This window comes from Moschus berezovskii, chromosome X, assembly GCF_049115385.1.
Source record: "Moschus berezovskii isolate FMDL1 chromosome X, NW_MosBer_1.0, whole genome shotgun sequence".
Taxonomy (NCBI): Eukaryota; Metazoa; Chordata; class Mammalia; order Artiodactyla; family Moschidae; genus Moschus; species Moschus berezovskii.
The window spans coordinates 146,869,890-146,890,853 of NC_142488.1; the positions used below are offsets into that span (position 1 = coordinate 146,869,890).

At 51.7% G+C, this 20,964-nt stretch overlaps 2 protein-coding genes across 2 annotated transcripts; one reads left to right on the forward strand and one right to left on the reverse strand.

Annotated features, from left to right (window-relative positions):
• The first annotated feature begins 15 nt into the window (after nucleotides 1-15).
• Nucleotides 16-5,700, forward strand: TREX2 (three prime repair exonuclease 2). The gene is made up of 3 exons (XM_055438665.2): nucleotides 16-1,602; nucleotides 2,240-5,128; nucleotides 5,254-5,700. The coding sequence occupies exon 2, from the start codon at nucleotides 2,275-2,277 to the stop codon at nucleotides 2,983-2,985; it is 711 nt and encodes a 236-aa protein (XP_055294640.1). The 5' UTR covers nucleotides 16-1,602; nucleotides 2,240-2,274; the 3' UTR covers nucleotides 2,986-5,128; nucleotides 5,254-5,700.
• Nucleotides 5,701-17,745: 12,045 nt separating this feature from the next.
• On the reverse strand, nucleotides 17,746-20,692 carry ZFP92 (ZFP92 zinc finger protein). The gene is made up of 4 exons (XM_088834106.1): nucleotides 20,663-20,692; nucleotides 20,332-20,458; nucleotides 19,358-19,462; nucleotides 17,746-19,022 (listed from the first exon to the last, which is right to left on the reverse strand). Exons 1-4 carry the CDS (start codon nucleotides 20,690-20,692, stop codon nucleotides 17,746-17,748), a joined length of 1,539 nt encoding a protein of 512 aa, XP_088690232.1.
• Between the last annotated feature and the right edge of the window lie 272 nt (nucleotides 20,693-20,964).

A 20,964-nucleotide genomic window follows, 5' to 3' on the forward strand; every position in this document is an offset into this window, starting at 1 on the left:
AATGGGGTGGGTTTGGGCAGTGTGAGCTGGGGAGAAAAGAAAGCCCAGGTTTTAAGAAGTTGCCTCCAGCCTGCTTTTTTGCTTCTGTGGCTCTGCCTGACAGCCTCCCTGCCCATCCTGCCTGCCCCGTGTTCAGCGCCCGTTAAGCCTGGTGGTGTCTTGTCATGACTCCTGGCTGAATGTGACCATGGCCTCTCCCAGGCCCTGATCTGCTGCTTCCTCCCCAACACCCCAGGCTGGCCTTGGGGGTGCTGGCACCCACTGCATCTGGGGTGTGGCCGGTGGGGGTGTGTGCTTCCTTCTCCTGCCTCCCCAGGCCACCCAGCACTGACCTGGGGAATTCTTGCTGGTGGCCTGACTGGTTGGCCAGGAAGCAGCTGTCGGGGCTTTCCAGGGCCACCCAGTATCTGCCTGAGTTGTGTCATAGTCACCTCCCTCCTTGCAAGCCCAGGGACAGGTACACCTTTTGGGGTCCCCTGCCCCCCTCAGCTCAGCATCAGGCTGAAGGGTGCTGGGGGAAATACCCCTGCCCCATCTAAGCATTTGGTTGCCAGTCTCACTTGCACCTTTATTTCCCTGATTCCCCTGTGGCTATTCCAGACCAGGAAGCTCCAGGGAGCTGGTCCCCTGCCATCGGTGGAGGTGGGAGCACAGGCAGACCCTTGGGCACTGTGGTCCAGGTTCCCTGACAGCTTTACAGCCCAGGAGACTGGAGGGCCCGCTGCGGGCAGGCTGCCCCTGGCATCTCGGCTGCCTCCCTGTGCCCCAGTGGGAGACCAGGCTTGTGAGCACCCGCTGCCGGAGGGTGGCACGGCTTACCCAGGGATGAGGTCCTGGGGATGGTGCCATCCGCTCTCTTGGAGCAGGGAGGGCCTTTTCTCTTACCTCCAACGTTGACTGTGCCCTTCACCCTGGCCTGAGCCACTTGGGCCGGGCAGGACCTGGGAGCCTCTGGCTCTCATGGCACTCAGTGGCGGGCTGCTCCCATATGCCACACCTCCCTTGCTCCTTCCCTGGCAGCCTCTGCTCCAGGCCTCTGAGATACTCTAGAGGAAGAGGAGCCCCCCAAAGTCGGGGGCTGCTGCTCTGATGCACCCCAGCTGCTGTCAGTGGGGCAACACCATGGCCTGTCCTCCTAGCTCATTTTGGTTGCCCCTGGTGACGGACCTGTGCCCTGGAGATGCCCCTGTGGGAGGGCGCCAGTCCGGGGCTGGGTGTTGAACCCAAGGCAGCAGGCCCAGCTGCTGCCACCAGCCCTGATCAGTCGTTAAGGCAGGGCAGAGGGCTTGGGTTTCCTCTTAATGCCTGTGACACACCTGTGATGACACGTTCTTCCAGTCCAGGCTGCACTCCGCCTGTGGGGAGCCCGTCTGCGGCCCAGGAGCCAGCTTTTCGGCCTGTAAAAACATGGGGTGTGTGTCCCAGCAGCTGTGAGCAAGCGAGGGGGTGGCAAGCCGGCCACACAGGTCCCGTGGCCTCGGATCGCCTCCTACCCAGCGGGCGTCTGGGGGTGGGCCACAGCCACAGATTAAAGGCCGCCCAGAGCAGCCTGTGTGAGACAGGTGTCCAGTAGCCCAAGAACCCGGCCAGCAGCTGCTGCAGGTAAGCCAGTGTGGCCAGCTGCTGGGGCCCAGAGGCAGAATGGGAGCTGGAATGGGTCAGATCTGGATTGGATCCATCTGTGTGCTGGGAGGCCAAGCCAGGGAGGCTGGGAATTCCCAGGAGAGCTGTCTTGGGTGCCTGCTTGTCTGCTTCCCAGCAGCTGATCCCAGGGGCACGTTTGTTGGGCACTGGGCCTGAGGCTAGTGGCCACCGTGTGTTGGTGATGGTGCCATCCTGGGCTGCACTCCCCGGTGACATGGGCCTGGCAAACTGCCTGTCCATGTCCTTGGGGTCCAGAGGCAGAGGCCCCAGGCCAGGGTCTGGGCACATCAGGCCTGCCTTTTGCTGTTTACTAGATGGTAGAGGGGGGGATGGTCAGAGAGGGACTGAGGGACACCATGGAGGGGGGTGACAAGACCCTAGGACAGAAGTAACAGATCCCTGTCACTGGATCCCAGTTTGGATGGCCCCATAGCAGTCTCTCTGGATCTGGGTCTTAGAAATGGCTCCTAGAGCCTAAAGGCCCATGAGGTAGCCAGAAGGGTCAGGACCTTGGCCACGGGCAAAGCTGTGACTGGCTGAGGCCAGGCATCCCCATCTCTTTGGCCCCTATGTCTTTTGCCTCTTATTTCGGCAGCTGTAGGCTTCCCTGTCTCTGTGAAAACCATCACCATGTCCAAGGGACCTAGGGCCGAGACCTTTGTCTTTCTGGACCTGGAAGCCACCGGGCTCCCCAGCGTGGACCCTGAGATTGCCGAGCTCTCCCTGTTTGCAGTCCACCGATCCTCCCTGGAGGACCCTGAGCTCAATGAGTCTGGGGCCCCCCTGCCACCCCGGGTCATGGACAAGCTCACACTGTGCATTAGCCCGGAGCGCCCCTTCACCGCCAAGGCCAGTGAGATTACCGGCCTGAGCTGCGAGGCCCTGGGCAGGTGCGGGAAGGCTGGCTTTGACGGCACCGTGGTGCGGACGCTGCAGGCCTTCCTGAGCCGCCAGGAGGGCCCCATGTGTCTGGTGGCCCACAACGGCTTTGATTACGACTTCCCCCTGCTCTGCACGGAGCTGCGGCGCCTGGGCGCCCACCTGCCCCAGGACACCGTCTGCCTGGACACGCTTGCAGCACTGCAGGGCCTGGATCGTGCCCATAGCCATGGCACTCGGGCCCAGGGTGGTAGGAGCTACAGCCTGGGCAGCCTCTTCCGCCGCTACTTTCAGGCAGAGCCGAGCGCGGCCCACTCTGCTGAGGGTGACGTGCATACCCTGCTCATGGTCTTCCTGCACCGCGCCGCCGAGCTGCTTGCCTGGGCCGACGAGCAGGCCCTCAGCTGGGCCCACGTGGAGCCCATGTACGTGCCACCCGATGGCCCGAGGCTCGAGGCCTGAGCCAGGGGCTTGGTGATGCTGCCACCCAGGGCGACAAGGCCCCAGTCCCTGCAGCAGGGCAGCACCAGCATCTGGGCCATTCAGCCGGGCCCAGATACCTGCCAGGCTTTACTCCGTTCTGGCCCAACCAGCCTCGCAGCCCTAAAGCCTTCTCCTGGTCTCTTCCCTGGCCTTGACGCCAGGGGAGTTGGTTGCTGCCTGTACCCACCTGTCACCCCGTCTTTCAATAAACATTGACCACTGCTCACCAGCTGGCTTTTGGTTCCCCTCCTCCCCACACCCTGCCCAGAGAGGGCAGCCTGGGAGCAAGGCCCAGGGCAGGAGCTGAGCCGTCCCCCACCCGCCCCCCAGGGCAGCCCCCTGTGACCTGTCTGTGGTGAGTTTGCTGGGTGATACATCCGTGCCCAGAGCCTAGTCCAAAGGGTTGACAGGCTGGGGCTGTGGACCTCAAGCCTTGGGCCTCTGCCTTGGCTGGTCTCCTCCCGTGGCCTTCATTATCACCCTCCAGAGACCCCCAAAAATCAGTGAGCAGGACCTAAGGAACCTCTGTGGGGCCTGAATGTGTATCGGCAAAGCCCCACTGCCTCCTTCCCAGAGCCCTGTCCCTACTCTTGAGTGGGCAGCAGGCTGAAAGGATAGAGTCGGGAGGTGGGTACGCAGAGTGCCGAGCGGAGTGGGGTGGGGGCTGCTGGTGTGGGAGGAGGGCCGTAGATGTGCACATCGAGCGTGCAGGGAGGGTGCTGTTGGGGCTTCAGCTGTGCTGCATAGGTGCTCATTGAGGGAGACAGCTTGGAAGGAGTCTGTCCTAAGCCCCGCGAGCCTGAGAAGGGCCAGGAGTCATCTCAGGGCAGAGGGCACCTTCTCAGCCATCGGCTTGGCGGGGGCGTCGGCTGGCCCACCTGCCACTGGGGCCCTGCTGGCGGCACCAAAGGATGAGGCAGGGTAGGGGCGGGATGTCCAGGAGACGGAGCAGGTGAGAAGGGGCTGGAAGGTGGGGCGACCATGCCCAGGAGTGACTCACATGAGCCACGCTTCAAGCCTTGAGCCAGCTGGGCCACCCCGAAACACGAAAGTAGGTCAGAGTGACTGGGGCCACGACAGTGGGCAGGGTGGCAGATGGAAGAGGCCAGGACCCAGGCAGTGGCTGCCTCAGGTCAGCCTCATTCCCCAGCTAGGGTCCGGAGGGCCCTGACAGCACCGGGAGCCACACAAGGCTATAAGCAGGGGAGAGGAAAAGTCGACTTCTGTTTTTACAACACCTCTCAGGCTGTGCTGTGGGAAAGACCTGAGGGGAACAGTCTGGGAGGGTGGTTCACGCCCTGCCACCTGCCCCAGGGAGAACACCCACCTGGGAGAGGGCCAGGGTTAGGGCCTTGGTTCAGGAGCCTGTGACAGGCAGAGCTGAGTCTCAGGGGTACCCAGGGCCCCCCCAGATCCCTGGTGTCTGGGCACAGCTGGGTCCCTTTATCTCATTAGCCAGGCTCTGGGCCATCGACTCACCAACTCACTGAGTGGGTGAGGCCAACAGCTCCCCCTCCAGACCACAGTGGGTGGATCAACAGCTGGCCCTTTGTGAGCCCGAGTGCTTCTCCCTACCCAGTGCCAGCTTGCCGGGCCTTACAGCAGCTGGAGCACAGGCGCCCTCCCTGAGCCCATGCTCAAACTGGCCAGGCGATGCTATGTACCTGCTGCATGGAGCAGACAGGCTGGGGCTGCTCCCCTTGTGTGTCCTTGTGTCTGCAAGCTGTGATGTGCTGATCCACAGTGACAAGTAAATGTAAGCCTATTTGTGTGTGTATGTGTGCACCTCTGTGTTGGGGGAGTGTATATATTTCTCTATGTCTGTCTATATATACACAGAGACACACACAGACGTGTAAGTTAATTATAAATTTTACTGTTATAAAAGATGTAAACACACAACGTACAAATAAACCTACAATATATATACAATAAAACACGATACACTATTTCTCAATTCCATATGACCCAATGATTCTCACCAAAACCTCTTCCGTTGACTTGCCAAACTTTTGGATCGGTACCTGACCCATGGTTGCAACTGAAGGCTGACTGTGGTTCCCACATAAACGTTGGTTGATATTTCCACTGATCTTACCAAGACAAAAGCGAAACAGCAAAGGTGAGTGTTGGAACCTCATTTGTTCATTGGTGACATGAACAAAATCTCTGCTGATTTGGATAGTAGTTTTTGATATTGGAAGTTTTTTATTTTTCTTCTTATTATTCACAATGTAATTACTACAGACTCAAGTCTTCACACGGAAAAGGCACTGGCGACCCACTCCAGTACTCTTGCCTGGAAAATCCCATGGATGGAGGAGCCTGGTAGACTGCAGTCCATGGGGTCGCAGTGTCAGACACAACTGACGCGACTTAGCGGCAGCGAGTCTACACAATCAACCAAACAATAACCAGTCTAGTCCCGGTTTGTAAGCAGTGCTGATTCCTGTGGGGTAAATACTCCCACCAGGCCAAACTGTTGTAAAAACACGGCTACCCACATGACGTCATTGAACGTGTGGCTCAGAAGAGATCCTGGGTGGTGCACTGTGCTGAGATACAGGGGTGAAATAAGACATGATGCATTTTGAGTATCTCCTTTGTTTCTTTAATACAATTTAAGTGGAAGTTTATACAATTGAGTTTTTAAAATAATGGTGTTTGACAATAAACTCTCAAAATTCCTGAACTTTACAAAATGTGTTTATGTATTTATTTGGCTGTGCCAGGTCTTCATTGCAGCATGTGGGATCTAGTTTCCTAGCCAGGGATAGAGCCTGGGCCTTCAGCATTGGGAGCGAGGAGTCCTTAGCCCCTGGACCACCAGGGAAGTACCCTGAACTTTTAACATCCACTAGATGGAGGAGCCTGGTGGGCTGCAGTCCACGGGGTTGCTAAGAGTTGGACACGACTTCACTTTCACTTTTCACTTTCATGCATTGGAGAAGGAAATGGCAACCCACTCCAGTGTTCTTGCCTGGAGAGTTCCAGGGACGGGGGAGCCTGGTGGGTTGCCGTCTATGGGGTCGCACAGAGTCGGACACGACTGAAGCGACTTAGCAGCAGCAGCAGCAGCAGCAGAATGGCTACAACACAAAATGGCTACAACACATCCTGAGTGTTGACAAGGACGGGGAAGAACTGGGAGGCTCAGGCACCACTGGTGGGGGTGGGAGATGGGACAGACACTTTGGAAAGCAGTTTGGCCGCATATTAAGATATTAAACACCTACCATAATGACCTGATGATTCCACTCCTGAGTATCTATATTTACCCAAGAGAAATGAATGCGTGTGCACACACAAAGACTTGCACACCTCTGCTCGTGGCAGCTCTAGTCATTACTGCCCCAGGTTCCTGGGCTGGTGAGTGGTTGCAGAGACTGTGTGCATCCACAGGGCTGAACTCGGGACTCACAGCAACCATGTCGAGCAGCAGGGCCAGACCTGAAGAACCAACTCCGCTGCTCCAACTCACCCTGGCCGGCCACCTGCCCCTTGTCAAAAAGTGTCGGTCACTCCCAAGCTATGTCCATGTCTGCCAGTGTGGATGCAGCTGTGATCAGGAGCATACCTGATTGAAACAGAACTATCCATGCAGCGGGACGAGGAGATGAGGACAGAAGACTGGAGCAGCGGGCTGGAGATGTCTTTCCATGGAGAGTCCACAGGCTATGGGGCACCATGTGCACAGGACTTCAGCTTATATCTTTACGAATCCCATCTGTATATCTTCTTTTGGCTCAGTTTTTGTTCTTCTTCTTTTCTTTTTCTCCCTAATTTCTTAAGAGGAATACTAACCTCCTTTGTCAGCTTCCATCTTGAAACAGTAAGGCACTCAAAGTCTGCAATTTTGCCCTGAATGAGATTTTCCTGTGTCTTGTTTGTTTGTCACTAAATAGTCCTCTTTGCTTTGCGTTGGGAGATGCTTTCAAATTTCAGTTTTCATTTCTTCACCCGTCTACTGCTTGCATAGCAGAGTTTGTCTTGGTTTCCAAGTTGTTGAGACTGTGGTCATATTTTATATGTGTATTTTGAATTGTACTGGATAGTGGTCTGAAGATATATTGTTTAAGATTTTGGGGTAGGAGCTTTATTAGCCTTCTCAGTTTTAACAAAGTACCACAAATTGAAATGTCTCCTTTTTATAAAGGCCCAGTCCTGTTGGAGTAGGACCCACCCTACTGACCTCATCTGTACTTGAACATCTCTGTGAATCCTGGTCTCCAATGGTCATGTGCTAAGGTTCTGGGGGTTAGGACTCTTAACAGAATTCAACCAATAATAGAGGTCAAATGCATGCAACATTTAAAATGCCCAACAGACCGAAAAAAATTAACGTACCTCAGAGATGTGTGCTTTCCACTATTTCTCTATAATCTAGTTTGATAATTGCACTATTGAATTTTTCCTTGGTTTTTTTTGTCCACTAGATCAGCCCAACCCCGTGATACTGTATTAACATACTCCATTATCATTGTATTTTACTGACATCATCCCACCTGTCTAGTAGTTTTTCTCTGAGCATTTAGTTGCCGTGTATTCATATGGCTTTATGACTGTAGCAGTCAGGGTGCTTCTGAGAAACAGGACAAGTTGGAGAGCTCTAGATACGTGTACATATGGAATCGGATTCTATAGTTCTGGGGGCTGGCAACTCTGAAGTCTGCAGAATGAGCCATCGGGCCAGAGACTCAGGGAGGAGTAGCAGCTTGGTCCAAAGGCCATTTGGAGGCTGAATCCCTTCCTCTTTGGATGACCTCGGTGTTTTTGTCATCAGGCTTTCAGCTGATTGCATGCAGCCCATCCACATTATGTAGAGTGACCTGCTTTGCTCAGTTGCTAACTGTGTTTCCCTGTTAATCTCATCTCAAAAATCCCTTCACAGTGCCATCTAGACGGATGCCTTGACTGAACACTGGGAACCCTAGCCTAGCCAACTTGACACAGAAAGCTGCCGGCACAATACTGCTCCGCAGCCTTGTTCTATGTGCTTTACCTTGTCTGTGGAGACGGACCCACATGGTTTGCAAAGTGACCACCCACCACTGATTCCTTTATCTCCTCTTCTTTCCTGAGGCTTCTGCCCTGTGTGCTGTGTAGACAGCTTCTGGGTCCTCATTCTTCTTCCCCTGCTGGGTGAGTGGCTGTGGCTGGGACAGGAACCCCTGGCCTGCGTGTGGCCCCAGATTCCAGGTTCCAGAGTTGCCTGCCATCTCAGTAAACAAGCAATTATGCCAGTGATCAAGGCATCAGCCACTGCAGCTGCCCCAGTACTGTGTACCGTGAGAGGAATTCAGAATGGAGAAAAATAGGATACTGATCCTAGATAGTTAATGTGTGTATCAAGGGGATGATATCAATGAGCCCAGACCCTTGAATCTCCCCCACACATAGAAAAGCATGAAATTCATTTCTGTGATTAGCAGCAATTTTTTGGTGTTTGACTACCATTTTGTTGTTTTGAAGCAAAATCTGGCTTCTCCTTGACCTCTCTGGAACAGTTTCTCAGAGCTCTCTGAAAGGCTTTCTCCTGGACTATAGTCCTCAGTAATGCCCCAAATACAACATAATTCTCAACTTTTAGGTTTTGCTTTTTTTCAGTCAACAATCCATTTCTATTGTCACTGGTTCCTTATATTATGAAGCTTCTAAGAGGTTTTTCTGGGATTTCAGGAATGTTCAATAGGCAATGCCCTGATTTGTGGTAATCAATCTGTTTTCGAACTTGGGGAGCCCACCCACTGTGTAGACGAATCATCACAGTCCCAGGGAGGCCAGGAGGGGAGGATGGACCCAAGATCTCAGATCCACGTCCTCCCACTTTAGGTTCCCTGCCCCTGGACCCTGCCCACCCAGACTCCTCTCCACAAAAGTGGAAATGAAAGCAAACAACTTCACTCCTCAGTTAAGTTCAGTTGCTCAGTCGTGTCTGACTCTTTGTGACTCTATGGACTGCAGCACGCCGGGCTTCCCTGTCCATCACCAATTCCCGGAGCTTGCTCAAACTCATGTCCATCGAGTTAGTGATGCCATCCAACTATCTCATCCTCTGTTGTCCCCTTCTCCTCTTGCCTTCAATCTTCCCTAGCATTAGGGTCTTTTCCGATAAGTCAGTTCTTCACATCAGGTGGCCAAAGTACTGGAGTTTTAGCTTCAGCATCAGTCCTTCCAATGTATATTCAGGACTGATTTCCTTTAGGATGGACTGGTTGGATCTCCTTGAAGTCCAAGGGACCCTCAAGAGTCTTCTCCAACACCACAGTTCAAAAGCATCCATTCTTCAGCGCTCAACTTTCTTTATAGTCCAGCTCTCACATCCATACATAACTGCTGAAAAAACCATAGCTTTGACTAGATGGACCTTTGTCGACAAAGTAATGTCTCTGCTTTTCAATATGCCGTCTAGGTTGGTCATAGGTTTTCTTCCAAGGAGCAAGCGTCTTTTAATTTCATGGCTGCAGTCACCATCTGCAGTGATTTTGTAACCCCCCAAAATAAACCCTGTCACTGTTTTCATTGTTTCCCCATCACAAAGACAGAAGGAATCCTCAGTCTTTTAAGTCAGGCAGTCCTGCCCAAGATCACCCATCCTGGCTCACGGCAATTTCTCCTGGTGATCTGGGTGGCCCTCTGTGCTGGGAACTGCCTTTATCCTCAGGGCCAGAAAGCTTTCTCTCTGCCAGGCAGGGCGGAGGGTAACTTCCTGGAGATTTGCATTTCAAAGAGGCGACTCCAGGGCCCTTAAGAAGAGCTTTCCTGAGTGGTAAGGCTGGCAGGAGGCGGGCCAGCTCCAGGGTTCACAAAGGGGAGGGGGATCTCCGTAGTGCTCTTAAGAAAGGGAGGGCAGAAAGGTTTCTTTCCAGCAGCTTGGCTGAGGCTTTCCCACAGTCTTTCCACTGCAAATCTCAGCTTGCAGGCCTCCCACAGCCCTGCCTGCCGCCCTCGGGCTGCATTGTGGCTTCCCAGCTACTGCCCCACACGACTCGCCTCTCTGGGGACACTCAGGTGTCTGATGAGTTGCGTGGACTCCGCTCATGGGGCCACTCTCTGCTGAATAAAGGGTTCAGCACATGACCTCCCAAAGGCCCACCCATGGGGGATTGTCCCTTCTCCGGCCGGCTTCCCTGCCATTTTCCCACCTCGGCCACCAATCTGGGCACAACCTGGGCTTGTGGGTAAAGGGAGTGCTCTGGGCAATGCCAGCTGGTAGGCCTTCTCAAGGCGAGATGGTGTGTCTTTACAAAGGCCTAGTTCGGGCTGTCATCCACAGTGGTCAGCGGACCCCATCAGCGTTGGCAGGAGCCTGGGGTAGGGTTGGGGGCCTAGCCCGTAACCAGGTGAGGAAGAGCCTGCGGGGAGGGTACGCATGAGGAGTTGGCAGCCCCGCAGAAGGCTGGCCACTGACCGTGGCAGGTGAGAGGCTACACAGGGTCAGGGAAGCTGTATAACCTTCCATTTAACTTGGATTAAAAAAACAGAAGTGAAAGTGAAGTCGCTCAGTCATGTCCAACTCTTTGCGACACCATGGACTGTAGCATACAAGGCTCCTCCATCCATGGAATTTTCCAGGCAGGAGTACTAGAGTGGCTTGCCATTTCCAAAAAACAAAGGAGATACTGAAAACTCATCACATCTTATTTCATCCCCGACCCCGTGGAGCCTGTCACCTGCCTGCCAGGGCACATCAGGTTGAGAAGCTGGAAATCCTGCTCATGGAGAAAGAGCGAGCAATGAATTGTTGACCTTTCCCCTACATGTGGTTACCCTGGAGGTGGTGAGAGGTACGTAGCAGTCGGGAGAGAGCCTTGACTCTTGGTGATGTGCATGGACTTTGCCAAGGGGAACAGACTGGGTGCTGGGCCCTGCCCCTATCCACCCTGTTCCCCAACTCTGTGACCAGCAGACGGGACCTCACAGGGCGGCCTCAGTTTCCTCCTCTGCAAAATGGACACAGTACAGTTGTGCCAGGAGGATGGACTGAACCCAGGGCAAGGGCACACATCAGCTGGGTGGTGAGAGTCAGTGACGATCCAGCTCCTGCTCCTTGGAACCCTGGCCTAGAGGCTTGGCATGTTTGAGATTCTCATTATGACCTCTGCGCCCTACCTGCGGTCCCTGCCCATTGCCCTCATCCCTCCCCCAGCTCCCTGGGTTCCACAATATTCCTGTCTGGGCTCCACGGGGACCTCGATGTGCCAATTCTTAGACTCGGTGGATGTGACCTTATTTGGAGAAAGGGTCTCTGCAGATATAATTATATGACAAATCTTGAGATGAGGTCATCCTGGATTAGCCAGGTGGGTCTCAAATCCAATGACAGGTGTCTAGAAAATGGATCTGAAAAAACTAGACATCTATATAGAAAAAATGAATTGTGAATTGACCTCACACCATACACGAAGTTAATGAAATGGATAATAGACCTAAACGTAAAAACTAAGACTGTGAAACTTCTACACCAAAAGTGCATCAAGGCTGTATATTGTCACCCTGCTTATTTAACTTATATGCAGAGTACATCATGAGAAATGCCGGGCTGGATGAAGCACAAGCTGGAATCAAGATTGCCAGGAGAAATATCTATAACCTCAGATATGCACATGTCACCACCCTAATGGCAGAAAGCAAAAAGGAGCTAAGGAAAGAGCCTCTTGAGGAAAGTGAAAGAAGAGAGTGAAAAAGCTGACTTAAAACTCAACATTCAAAAAACTAAAATCATGGCATCTGGTCCCAACACTTCATGGCAAATGGGGAAACCACGGAAATAGTGACAGACTTTATTTTCTTGGGCTCCAAGATCACCTCGGAGGGTGACTGCAGTCATGAAATTAAAAGACACTTACTCCTTGGAAGAAAAGCTATGACAAACTTAGGCAGTGTATTAAAAAAGAGAGACATTACTTTGCTGACAAAGGTCCATATAATCAAAGCTATGGTTTTTCCAGTAGTTATGTATGTATGGATGTCAGAGTTGGACCGTAAAGAAGGCTAAGTGCCAAAGAATTGATGCTTTTAAACAGTGGTGTTGAAGAAGACTCTTGAGAATCCCTTGTACAGCAAGGAGATCAAGCCAGTCAATCCTAAAGGAAATCAACACTGAATATTCATAGGAAGGACTGATGCTGAAGTTCCAATACTTTGGCCACCTGATGCGAAGAACTGGCTCATTTGAAAAGACCCTGATGCTGGGAAAGACTGTGGGCACGAGGAGAAGGGGACAACAGAGGATGAAATGGTTGGACGGCATCACTGACTCGATAGACATAAGTTTGAGCAAGCTCTGGGAGATGGTGAAGGACAGGGAGGTGTGGCGTGCTGCAGTCCATGGGGTTGCAGAGTCGGACATGACTGAGCGACTGACAACAAAACTATGCAACTTTTTAAGAAAATTGAAAAAAAAAAAGAAAATTGAGGATCAAATCTTAGTGGCTCAAGTTTTGAAAAGATTTCTTCACTGTGATATGAAGAGTGCAAGCTATAAAATTTAAAAATTCATGAATTTTACTTCATCAAGATAAAATCACTCCTTCTCATCAAAGAACAGCTATGAAAATGAAAAGGGACACCACCATCTGGGAGAAATATCTTCAAAATATGTATCTGACAAAGGACTTGTATCTAGAACTTTTACATTAAATAACAAGACAACGCAAGTTAAAAAAAAATGGGGAATTACCTGGTGGTCCAGCAGTTAGGACAAACTGCTTTCACTGTGGAAAGCCTGGGTTCAATCCCTGGTCAAGGATCTGAGATTCTGTAAGCCCCACAGTGCAGCCAAAAGTAAAAAAGTAAAATGATTTAAACACACACATCACCCAGTTAAGATATCTGACTGGCTGATGAGGTTGTAAAAAGGTGCTCAACATCATTAATCATCAGGAAAATGCAAATCAGAACTACAATGTGATCCCACTTCAACCCACCAGGATGTCTGGAATCACAAAGATGGACAAAAACAAGTGTTGGGATGACGTGCAAAGTTGGACCCTTCATACACTGCTGATGGGAAGGTAGCATGGTAGAACTGCTTTGGAAAACACTTTGGCAGTTCCTCAAACAGTTAAACATAGACTTACTATGTGACCCAGCAATTCCACTCCTAGCTATATACGCGGGAGAAAGGAAAACATCTGTCCACACAAAAAATTGCACACAAAACTTCACAGCAGGTTTATTTGTCAAGGCCAAAGCCTGGAAAACCCAAGAATGTACCAAAATCATTTTGATCCATTCACACAATAAGAATGTACTTAGTAATTAAAAAATGAACTTACAAACACACAACAACTTGGATGAACTTCAAAGTCATTATGCTGAGAGGTCAGGCAAGGCCAGTGCATGCTGCATCATTTCAATTACACAGAATTCTAGAAAAGGCAAACCAATGTGAAGTGACAGGAAGAACAATTGCTGTGGGAAGGGGGAGGGCAAGAAGGGGTAGGAAGGAGTGAGCACTGGGGCAGACAAGGTAACTTTTTGGGGTGATGGGCACACATTAACCATCTTCATTGCTGTGATGGTTTTACAGGTGGATACACATCAAAACTCATCCAATTGTACACTCTGAATATGTGCAGGTTTTGGAAGATGAGCCAGCAACCTTCAAACCCCAGAGGACCCTTGTGTTGTGATGTCATGGACACACTGGGGCTAGCCCAAGAGGAAACCATCTAAGCGCAGGTACAAGTGGGAACTGACCTGAGGGAATAAATGGCAGCAAGCCACCACCCGGGGTGCTTTGCAATTTTGAGCACCTCCAATTGCCCTTGACTCCCTCCCCCCAGTACTCTGTCCTTTCGTCCCCTTCCTGCATGGAAAATTCTTCAGAACTGTCTAGATGACTCCAGTGTACACTTAGTGGTCTTCAATGTGTAAATTCACAAATTCTAGCAGTTATCTGCAACATTTTTCTTCCTTGATCTTAGAATAATTCTCTCGTTACAAAAAATTGCTCTTCAGGAGCCAGCTAGAGACCAAACTTCTTCGTGTGACACTCCCAGCTGTTTGTGCTCTGGTTCTAATGACCCTTTACCCCATGTCTGCCTAAAAGCCCTCCATCCTCCCAGAAATCCCATGATCTCTACTTCTCGTTTTCAAAGTTCACCTGGTACTAAGTTCTACCCTGACCTCCACACAGCACTTTGCTACCTAACCAGGCAAAGACTCAGCATCCTGAGCTGAAAGCTGCTCTGTCCCCCTACCGAGCCAGGGACAGCAAAAGCAGGGTCCTGGACCCTCTGGAACTGTTCACAGGGAGTTGCCTCCAGTCTGGGCATCCTTCTTCCCCTAGGCTGCCACAGCATGGGCCAGAACTAGCCCCAGGAGTGAGGGGAAAGCCATCCAGTAAAGAGTTACAAATTAAAGACATTCAACAACAATGGCAACAGAATTCTGAGCCCCCTTCTCAGGCACCAGGCAGCTTCGCAAAGGGGAACAAACCTTGCAGGCAATGTAAGCAAAAGGTCTAAGACACCAGGTCACTGATGGGGTGCTCTGCCCTCCTGCTCTAGGAGTCCCAGTGGCCCTGGGTGGCTACCCTTGGTCTCTGTGCAGCTCCGCTTGGAGGGGTCCTGGCTTCCCTTCATGCCCAGACACACTGTCTCGGCTACCCCTCCCCCAATCTAGGTCAGCACCCTTTCCTGAGACCTTTCACCAAACTGCTGTTACTTCAAACCAACACCCAGACCTTCCTTATTTGTTTACACCCAAAGTCAAAGAATTCAGATGGGACAGTTTATCAGTTATGAGAAGATACTGCTTCAGCACTTAAACAGCTCTTGAAAAGTGTCCTAAGTTTGAAAGAGCAAATCATGTGCTACAGGCTGATCCAGAGTCTGACAGGGTCGTCTCTGGAGCCGAAGCCCAGTCCAGACTTGTGGAGTGTGAATTTTGTTGGGGGGCAGGTGGTGAAAAGCAGGCAAGACATTCCTCAACAGTCTCAGCCTTTACACTCTAGTCGTCATCAGAAAGCAAGTGTGGGCCACAATCGCAGTTCCCCACCTAGCCTGGGGGTAGCCCGATTTCAAGGCATGGTAGAAGGCAAATCACAAGCATCCTCTCTGGACACTCTCTGGATGATTCCATGTGATACCCGTTTAGTTCCTGATGAACACCCCACTGATTACCACATGTGCTAATGAAGAGGAGTGAGATGAGATGGAGAAATGTCAAACCAAAGATGCATCACTTATACATGTCACATATCTAGGTAAGCACTTAGAGACCCTGGAGCCTTTCAGGGCACTGAGACCAGAGCACACGTGCCTGGAATCTCTGCTCGCATCTCTCCAGGCAAGTCCACTTTCTGTTGAAAAATCAGGCATCACCACCTGTACCCCCAGTATCTAGTCATCTCTAGGTGGGTCCCAAGGTAAAGAAAGGTGCTCACATTCAAAATCTAGTCAGTTTATCCAGTGGAACCAATGGGATGATGCTGTACTGGGGAGATACACCTTTATTAAAAGTTGGTTACTGACCCATAGGAGTGAAGCCATTCACTTCCTAGAACTATGGAAATGGATAGCATTGTGCATGGATTTACGCTCCTTCCGGGCCCATCATGCAGCAATTGTTGCCCCAATCTTGGGTCGCCTCAGCTGAACAAAAAGGGACCAGAGCCCAAGCATATGGCCTCAGGTCCCTGTCCCCTGCCCTTTGTGGGGATGGGCTTCCTGAAGCCCTGCTGCCTTAAGAAAGACTGTCTGGCACCTCAGACGAACAACACGCTTCCCAGTGACCTCACCACAGAGTCCAAAGATAACGCTCCTTTAAAAAATGTCTTTTTCTAGTGGAAAACCCAAAGCTGCAAATACTTTCCACTGCCAAAAGGTAAGGTTGGAGCCAACTTGGTCTAAAACCTGAGGTCAATGCTAAGGGGACAAGATTCATTTCACAAATATTTACTAAACCCTGGGCTCAAAGACAAAACGTGACACACAGAGCAAAAAGAGGCTGAAATAAAAGCAAGTTACAACAACTAAAGAACTTTTCCTAAGTCACAAATGTGCACAAGTGACGGTCATATAACTGTATGAAACGACTTGATCTCTGTCTCCTTCTCTCCCTCTCACTTCCAGAGTCGTCCAAGCAGTGGGCACTGCAAGCATCATGTGCAGAAGGAGCCCTGCACTTCCAAGCCCAGTTTCTGGCAGGGGAAGTGCGTGCTTGTCAAAGGCCAAGTGGGGGATATCTGCAGCACATGCACCACCTGCCTGCCCTCTGGCAGCCTGTGTGATTGAGCCAAAGACCCTGGCGGGTGGTGAAGGGGGCTGGCAGGTGGCGAGCCAACTGAGATGCAGGGTTGAGAAGGGCAAGGGGCAGAACTTCTGGTCCCAGGTCTGGGGACAGTGTGGGCAGAACAATCCAGACCTGCCAGCAGCTTCCCCCCAGGCAGCACGAACTCTCCCCTGCAGAGTCTCTGCGGGTAGGGTGGGCAGGGGGTGGCCTGCGGTAAAGTGCCATTTGAAGGCTTCATCCTATCTCTGCAGGGATAGGGCAGGGAGTGAGAAGACGGGCCAGGTTTGCCAGCAAACTAAGTGGCCGTCAGGCCTGAGGTAGGCCCCTTTCTCCTTCCTGAGGTCTTCTGAGAGGGTTGGAAGGATTCTTATTTAAGGGGCGATTCCCTGACACTCCCCTCTAGCAAAAATTCCTACTATGACTTACATTACACCTGAATGCAGAAAACTGAAAGCAACTGAACCTCTAACACTGTAACAAACATGATGGGAAAGCGAGAGCCATTACTGGGTTTGCTCTGTGCAAATGCCTAACCCAGCCTGCTCTCCTCCTGACCAGCACCAGGCATGAGGGGCTGCTGTTTCGGGGGAGAAGCAACTTAAGTTGGGTGCTTTAGGCACTGAAGGTGGGGAGGAGGAGCAGACACACCAGCCCAGCCCTTGCAGGCCGAATCTGAAGGCAGTGGGTGGGGTGAGCCAGGCTGCGGGTAGGAGATGAAAGGCAGCAGGGCAGCTGGTGGCAGCTGGGAGGAACCTGAGCCCCAGGGCTCCTCTCTCTGGGAGGGGAAGCCGAGAGTCCCCAGGCCTCATCCTCTTGAAGGGCCCAGGGAAGCCATCCCCTCAAATCCCCTGAGCTCTGAAAAGATGGGTCCTGGGTGCTGCTTCTCCTGGAAGCAGCTGGCAGTGCCCGTGGGAGGCTGTGACTTTCAGGCACAAAGTCAAATGGCCTGGAAAAAGTATGGGCCACTGCTCAGCACAAAAGCAAGGTGTCCTGTGCCTTACCCCCCCAGGGAGACACCACTCTCCGTGGGCTGACGTGTGGGCACACAAAGTGGGCACGAGCAGTTCACTGTTGCAGTCCCTGAGTCCTTTCTCAGACCATTTCTGATAAATTTTAGGTGATGTCACAGTTCAGCCACAGCCTCGGTGTGGAGCCCACAATTTTGAGTGCTGTCAAATCCCTCCCACTAAGCTTTTAAAGGATTAAAGTGCTCTTAGTATCTTCTACCTGAAAACACTAACAAGTCTTGGAATGAAGTGAAGGCCCCCATGAGATGATATGGGTCACTACTTAAAGCACTCAGTCCCTCCCGCCCACAGCATGCAGGCCCCAGGCATGAGGGGCAAGAGCACTTTCAGCTGCTCCAGTGAGGAATACAAATGTGTGAAGGGGCCAGTCTGCGGTGTAGTCTCTGGGCTGCAATTGCATCATCAACGAGGGAAGGGAGGGAGACTAGGAGGGCTCATCTTAAAGCCAGCCCTCCTGCAGAGCACCCAGTCAGATGGCGGCGCTGGGGGCAGTGGCACAGCTGGAGTCTTGAAGGTGATTCTCATTCTCTGGGTGGGACTCTCCAGTGGCTCTTTGGAGGCCCAGGCAGGCCAGTTCCATCGCTGAGTTGTTCTCCTCCAAGAGGTTCTGGTGAATTCTCGGCTGTTGGTCAGGCTGTGGTTTCTCCTTGGAGGCCTGGTTGCACTCATCACAGTGGCCGCAGGCACAAGGCTGTGGGCGGCTATGGGTGGTGCGCCAGTGCTGCAGGAATTCAGAACAGTGGCGGAACGCCTTCCCACACTCTTGACACCCGTAGGGTCTCTTCTCAATGTGCACAATCTGGTGCTTGAAGAGGTTGGATCGCCGGCTAAAGGTCTTCCCACACTCACTGCACTCATACGGCTTCTCACCGGTGTGTACCTGGTGGTGCTGGCTGAGGCCTGAGCGCCCCCGAAAGGCCTTTCCACACTCCTTGCACACGAATGGCTTCTCTCCCCTGTGAACACGCTGGTGGTGAATGAGCTGGGAGATGCCCTTGAAGGCTTTTGGGCACTGGCTGCACGTGAAGGGTTTCTCACTGCTGTGCGTGCGTTGGTGCTCAGTGAGGTTGCAGATCCTGCTGAAGGCCTTACCGCACACATCACAGGAGTAGGGCCGCTCACCGCTGTGGATGCGCTGGTGCTCTATGAGTGTGAAGTTGCGCCCGAAGCATTTCCCACACTCATCACACTCATAGGGCTTCTCGCCAGTGTGGATGATCTGGTGCTTGATGAGGTTGGAGCCACGTGTGAAAGTCTTTCCACACTCGCCACATGCATAGGGCTTCTCACCACTGTGGATGCGCTGGTGCTCCAGGAGTGAGTAGTTGCGCCGAAACAGTTTCCCACACTCACCACACTTAAAGGGCTTCTCGGCACTATGGCTGACTCGGTGCTTGATGAGGTTGGAGTTCTGGTTAAAGGATTTCCCACACTGCTGCCATATGAACCGCCTCTCCGTGTCTTTGAAACTAGCCTGCTTTACAACCGAATCCTGCTTATCTCCACAGCTGCTTCCCTGCATCTCTCTTCCCTCACCTGGGGAGCTGCCTTGGCCTTTCTCCCCAGGAGGGTTACCCCTGCTGGAACCTGTTGGTGGACAACAGGCATGTTTCTGTCTGTGCTCAAGTGTTTCCTCTGACTGCCCAGCTACCTGGCCCATGTTGCCAACCTGAAGATTGGCCCCTGGGAGTTCTTTTGGACATTTTTTCTCCTTTGAAATTGTCAGCTTGCTATTCATCCTGTCACCTGGAAAGACATAGAGAGCACCAACCAGTGTCACTACCTTCCTCAATTTAGGTTTGTTCTTTACCCTCACCCTCACTCCAAGGCTGAGGATAGCTGAATCAGGAGTTGAGGACATGGGAGAGAAAGCAAGATGACCATCATCCGACAGGAAGGCAAGCGGGGAGGAGATAGCAGAGAGCTAGAAATAGAAGAGCTGTTGTGAGACAGAGGATTCCATGGCAGATTTAAAACTGCCACGAAAGAGAATGTCCAACCCAAAGTGACCATGCCACCCTCCATCAACTGCTGCTTTTTGCCAATGGCTCAGGCAAGCCAGTAGAGCTCCCCTCACTCACCTGCCTGCATCCCTGTGGTGATCTTCGTCCTGTGGACATCTGCTACCCATGGTTTCTCTCCTTGCTCTAGCTGGATGACCAGCTGAGGCTTGGAGAACGAAAATCCTGTCCATGGAGAGGAAGCAGGTTAATCACTCCTAGACTCAGTCCAGCATTAGTATCTTCAGGACCAGAGAATGAAGAACTTTCTAGAAAGTGTCACTGGGAAGGTACTGAGAAAAGGCACAGTCCCTCTAGGGACAAAGAGGTCTGAGTGTATGAAGAGGCTTGGTGTGTATGAAGAGTCTTAAGTAGGTGGTGATTTGGGCCAAGAGAATAACCATGTTGTTATTTGGCCTGCAAGATGGGCAGTCTTGTGGGAAATGGGGAGTTAGCGTGGAGACACTGAAGGACAGACAGAGGGCTGGAGGAAAGCTGCAGGGAGTATCAAGAAGTGAACAGAACTGAAAGGCTGCCTGTTTCACTATGTAAGATGTGTCTGTTCCTTACACTAAACCTCACTGCCTAGTGAGGGGCAGAAACAACCAAGGGGGGCACAGTGGAAGAGTCTGTGCTAGCTCTTTCCAGATTTCTCCAGACTGGAAAACCAAGTCCTGGGCCTCTATGCCCTGGGCTCTATATGGCTTGATGCAAGGAACAGATGCTTCTAAACTCTATAATATGAAATGTACCTAAAAGGCAACCTTGGTAAAAATAAGTATAAATTAATGCATATAAATATTCAAGGATAATTTGCATTTATCTTTTGGGTAGAAGAGGTTTAGTTAACCCCTGGTTTTATATCAAAATACCTATGGGCCTAAAACCATTTAGATAAAACTGCCTTTGAGGTAAAAGCTGGGCATCAGTGGATTACTAACCTGATGGGGAAATGCATTTATTCTTGGAATCATAGTAACCAACAAGAAAAGGAATTCAGAAATAAACTGAGTTCTGAGACAGGATGGGGGCCTGACTGTGTGCAGGATCCTTACCCACTGACACCAAATTGTGGTAATTCTCTAGCATCACTTGCTTGTACAGCTTCCTTTCTCTGTGATTCAGAAGCTTCCATTCTGCCTTGGTGAAGTATATGGCAACATCCTCAAAAGATACTGGCACCTAAAACAAGCCATCACTGTGGTTTCAGGGCAATTCACCCCCATGGGCCCCAGGATGAGCTGGCAGCAACAAAAACATGGGTCGTGGTGGGGCCCAGAGACCTCCGCAAGAGCTGTGACAATGGGACAGGTAAACACAACAGATGGAGGCTGATGGGGGGATGCTGGACTGAGGGGCTTCCCACAGTCAGGGAGCCGCACTCACCTTGGGTCTGGCTGTCAGCATGGCTGCCATCTTGGGGGCACAGGAATGCTAAGGGAGTGGAGAGAGACTGAAGTGAGCTGAGCCTATACACTGTATGACCTTGTCCAGATAAGGCCCCAATCAGAGCTGCTAACAAAATTCAACCTATAACACTTTCCAAAGCTGAGCTTCTGTCCCCTGTCCTCAGAAGACAAGAATTCCATCTCTCCTCACGCTGGGTCCGCCTAGCCAGGCTGCCAGACTGTTAAGGGAGTGTCTTTCTTCTTTCCTTTTCTTACTTCCTTCCTCTTTCAGCCCTCATA

Excerpts from the sequence above, each read along its gene's own strand:
- TREX2 (XM_055438665.2), top strand. The coding sequence starts at position 2,275 with ATGTCCAAGGGACCTAGGGCCGAGACCTTTGTCTTTCTGGACCTGGAA.
- ZFP92 (XM_088834106.1), bottom strand. The coding sequence starts at position 20,692 with ATGGCAGCCATGCTGACAGCCAGACCCAAG. Across the intron at positions 20,459-20,662 it reads TGCTGACAGCCAGACCCAAG|GTGCCAGTATCTTTTGAGGA; the intron begins GTGAGTGCGGCT and ends GGCTTGTTTTAG. Across the intron at positions 19,023-19,357 it reads CACCACAGGGATGCAGGCAG|GTGACAGGATGAATAGCAAG; the intron begins GTGAGTGAGGGG and ends ATGTCTTTCCAG.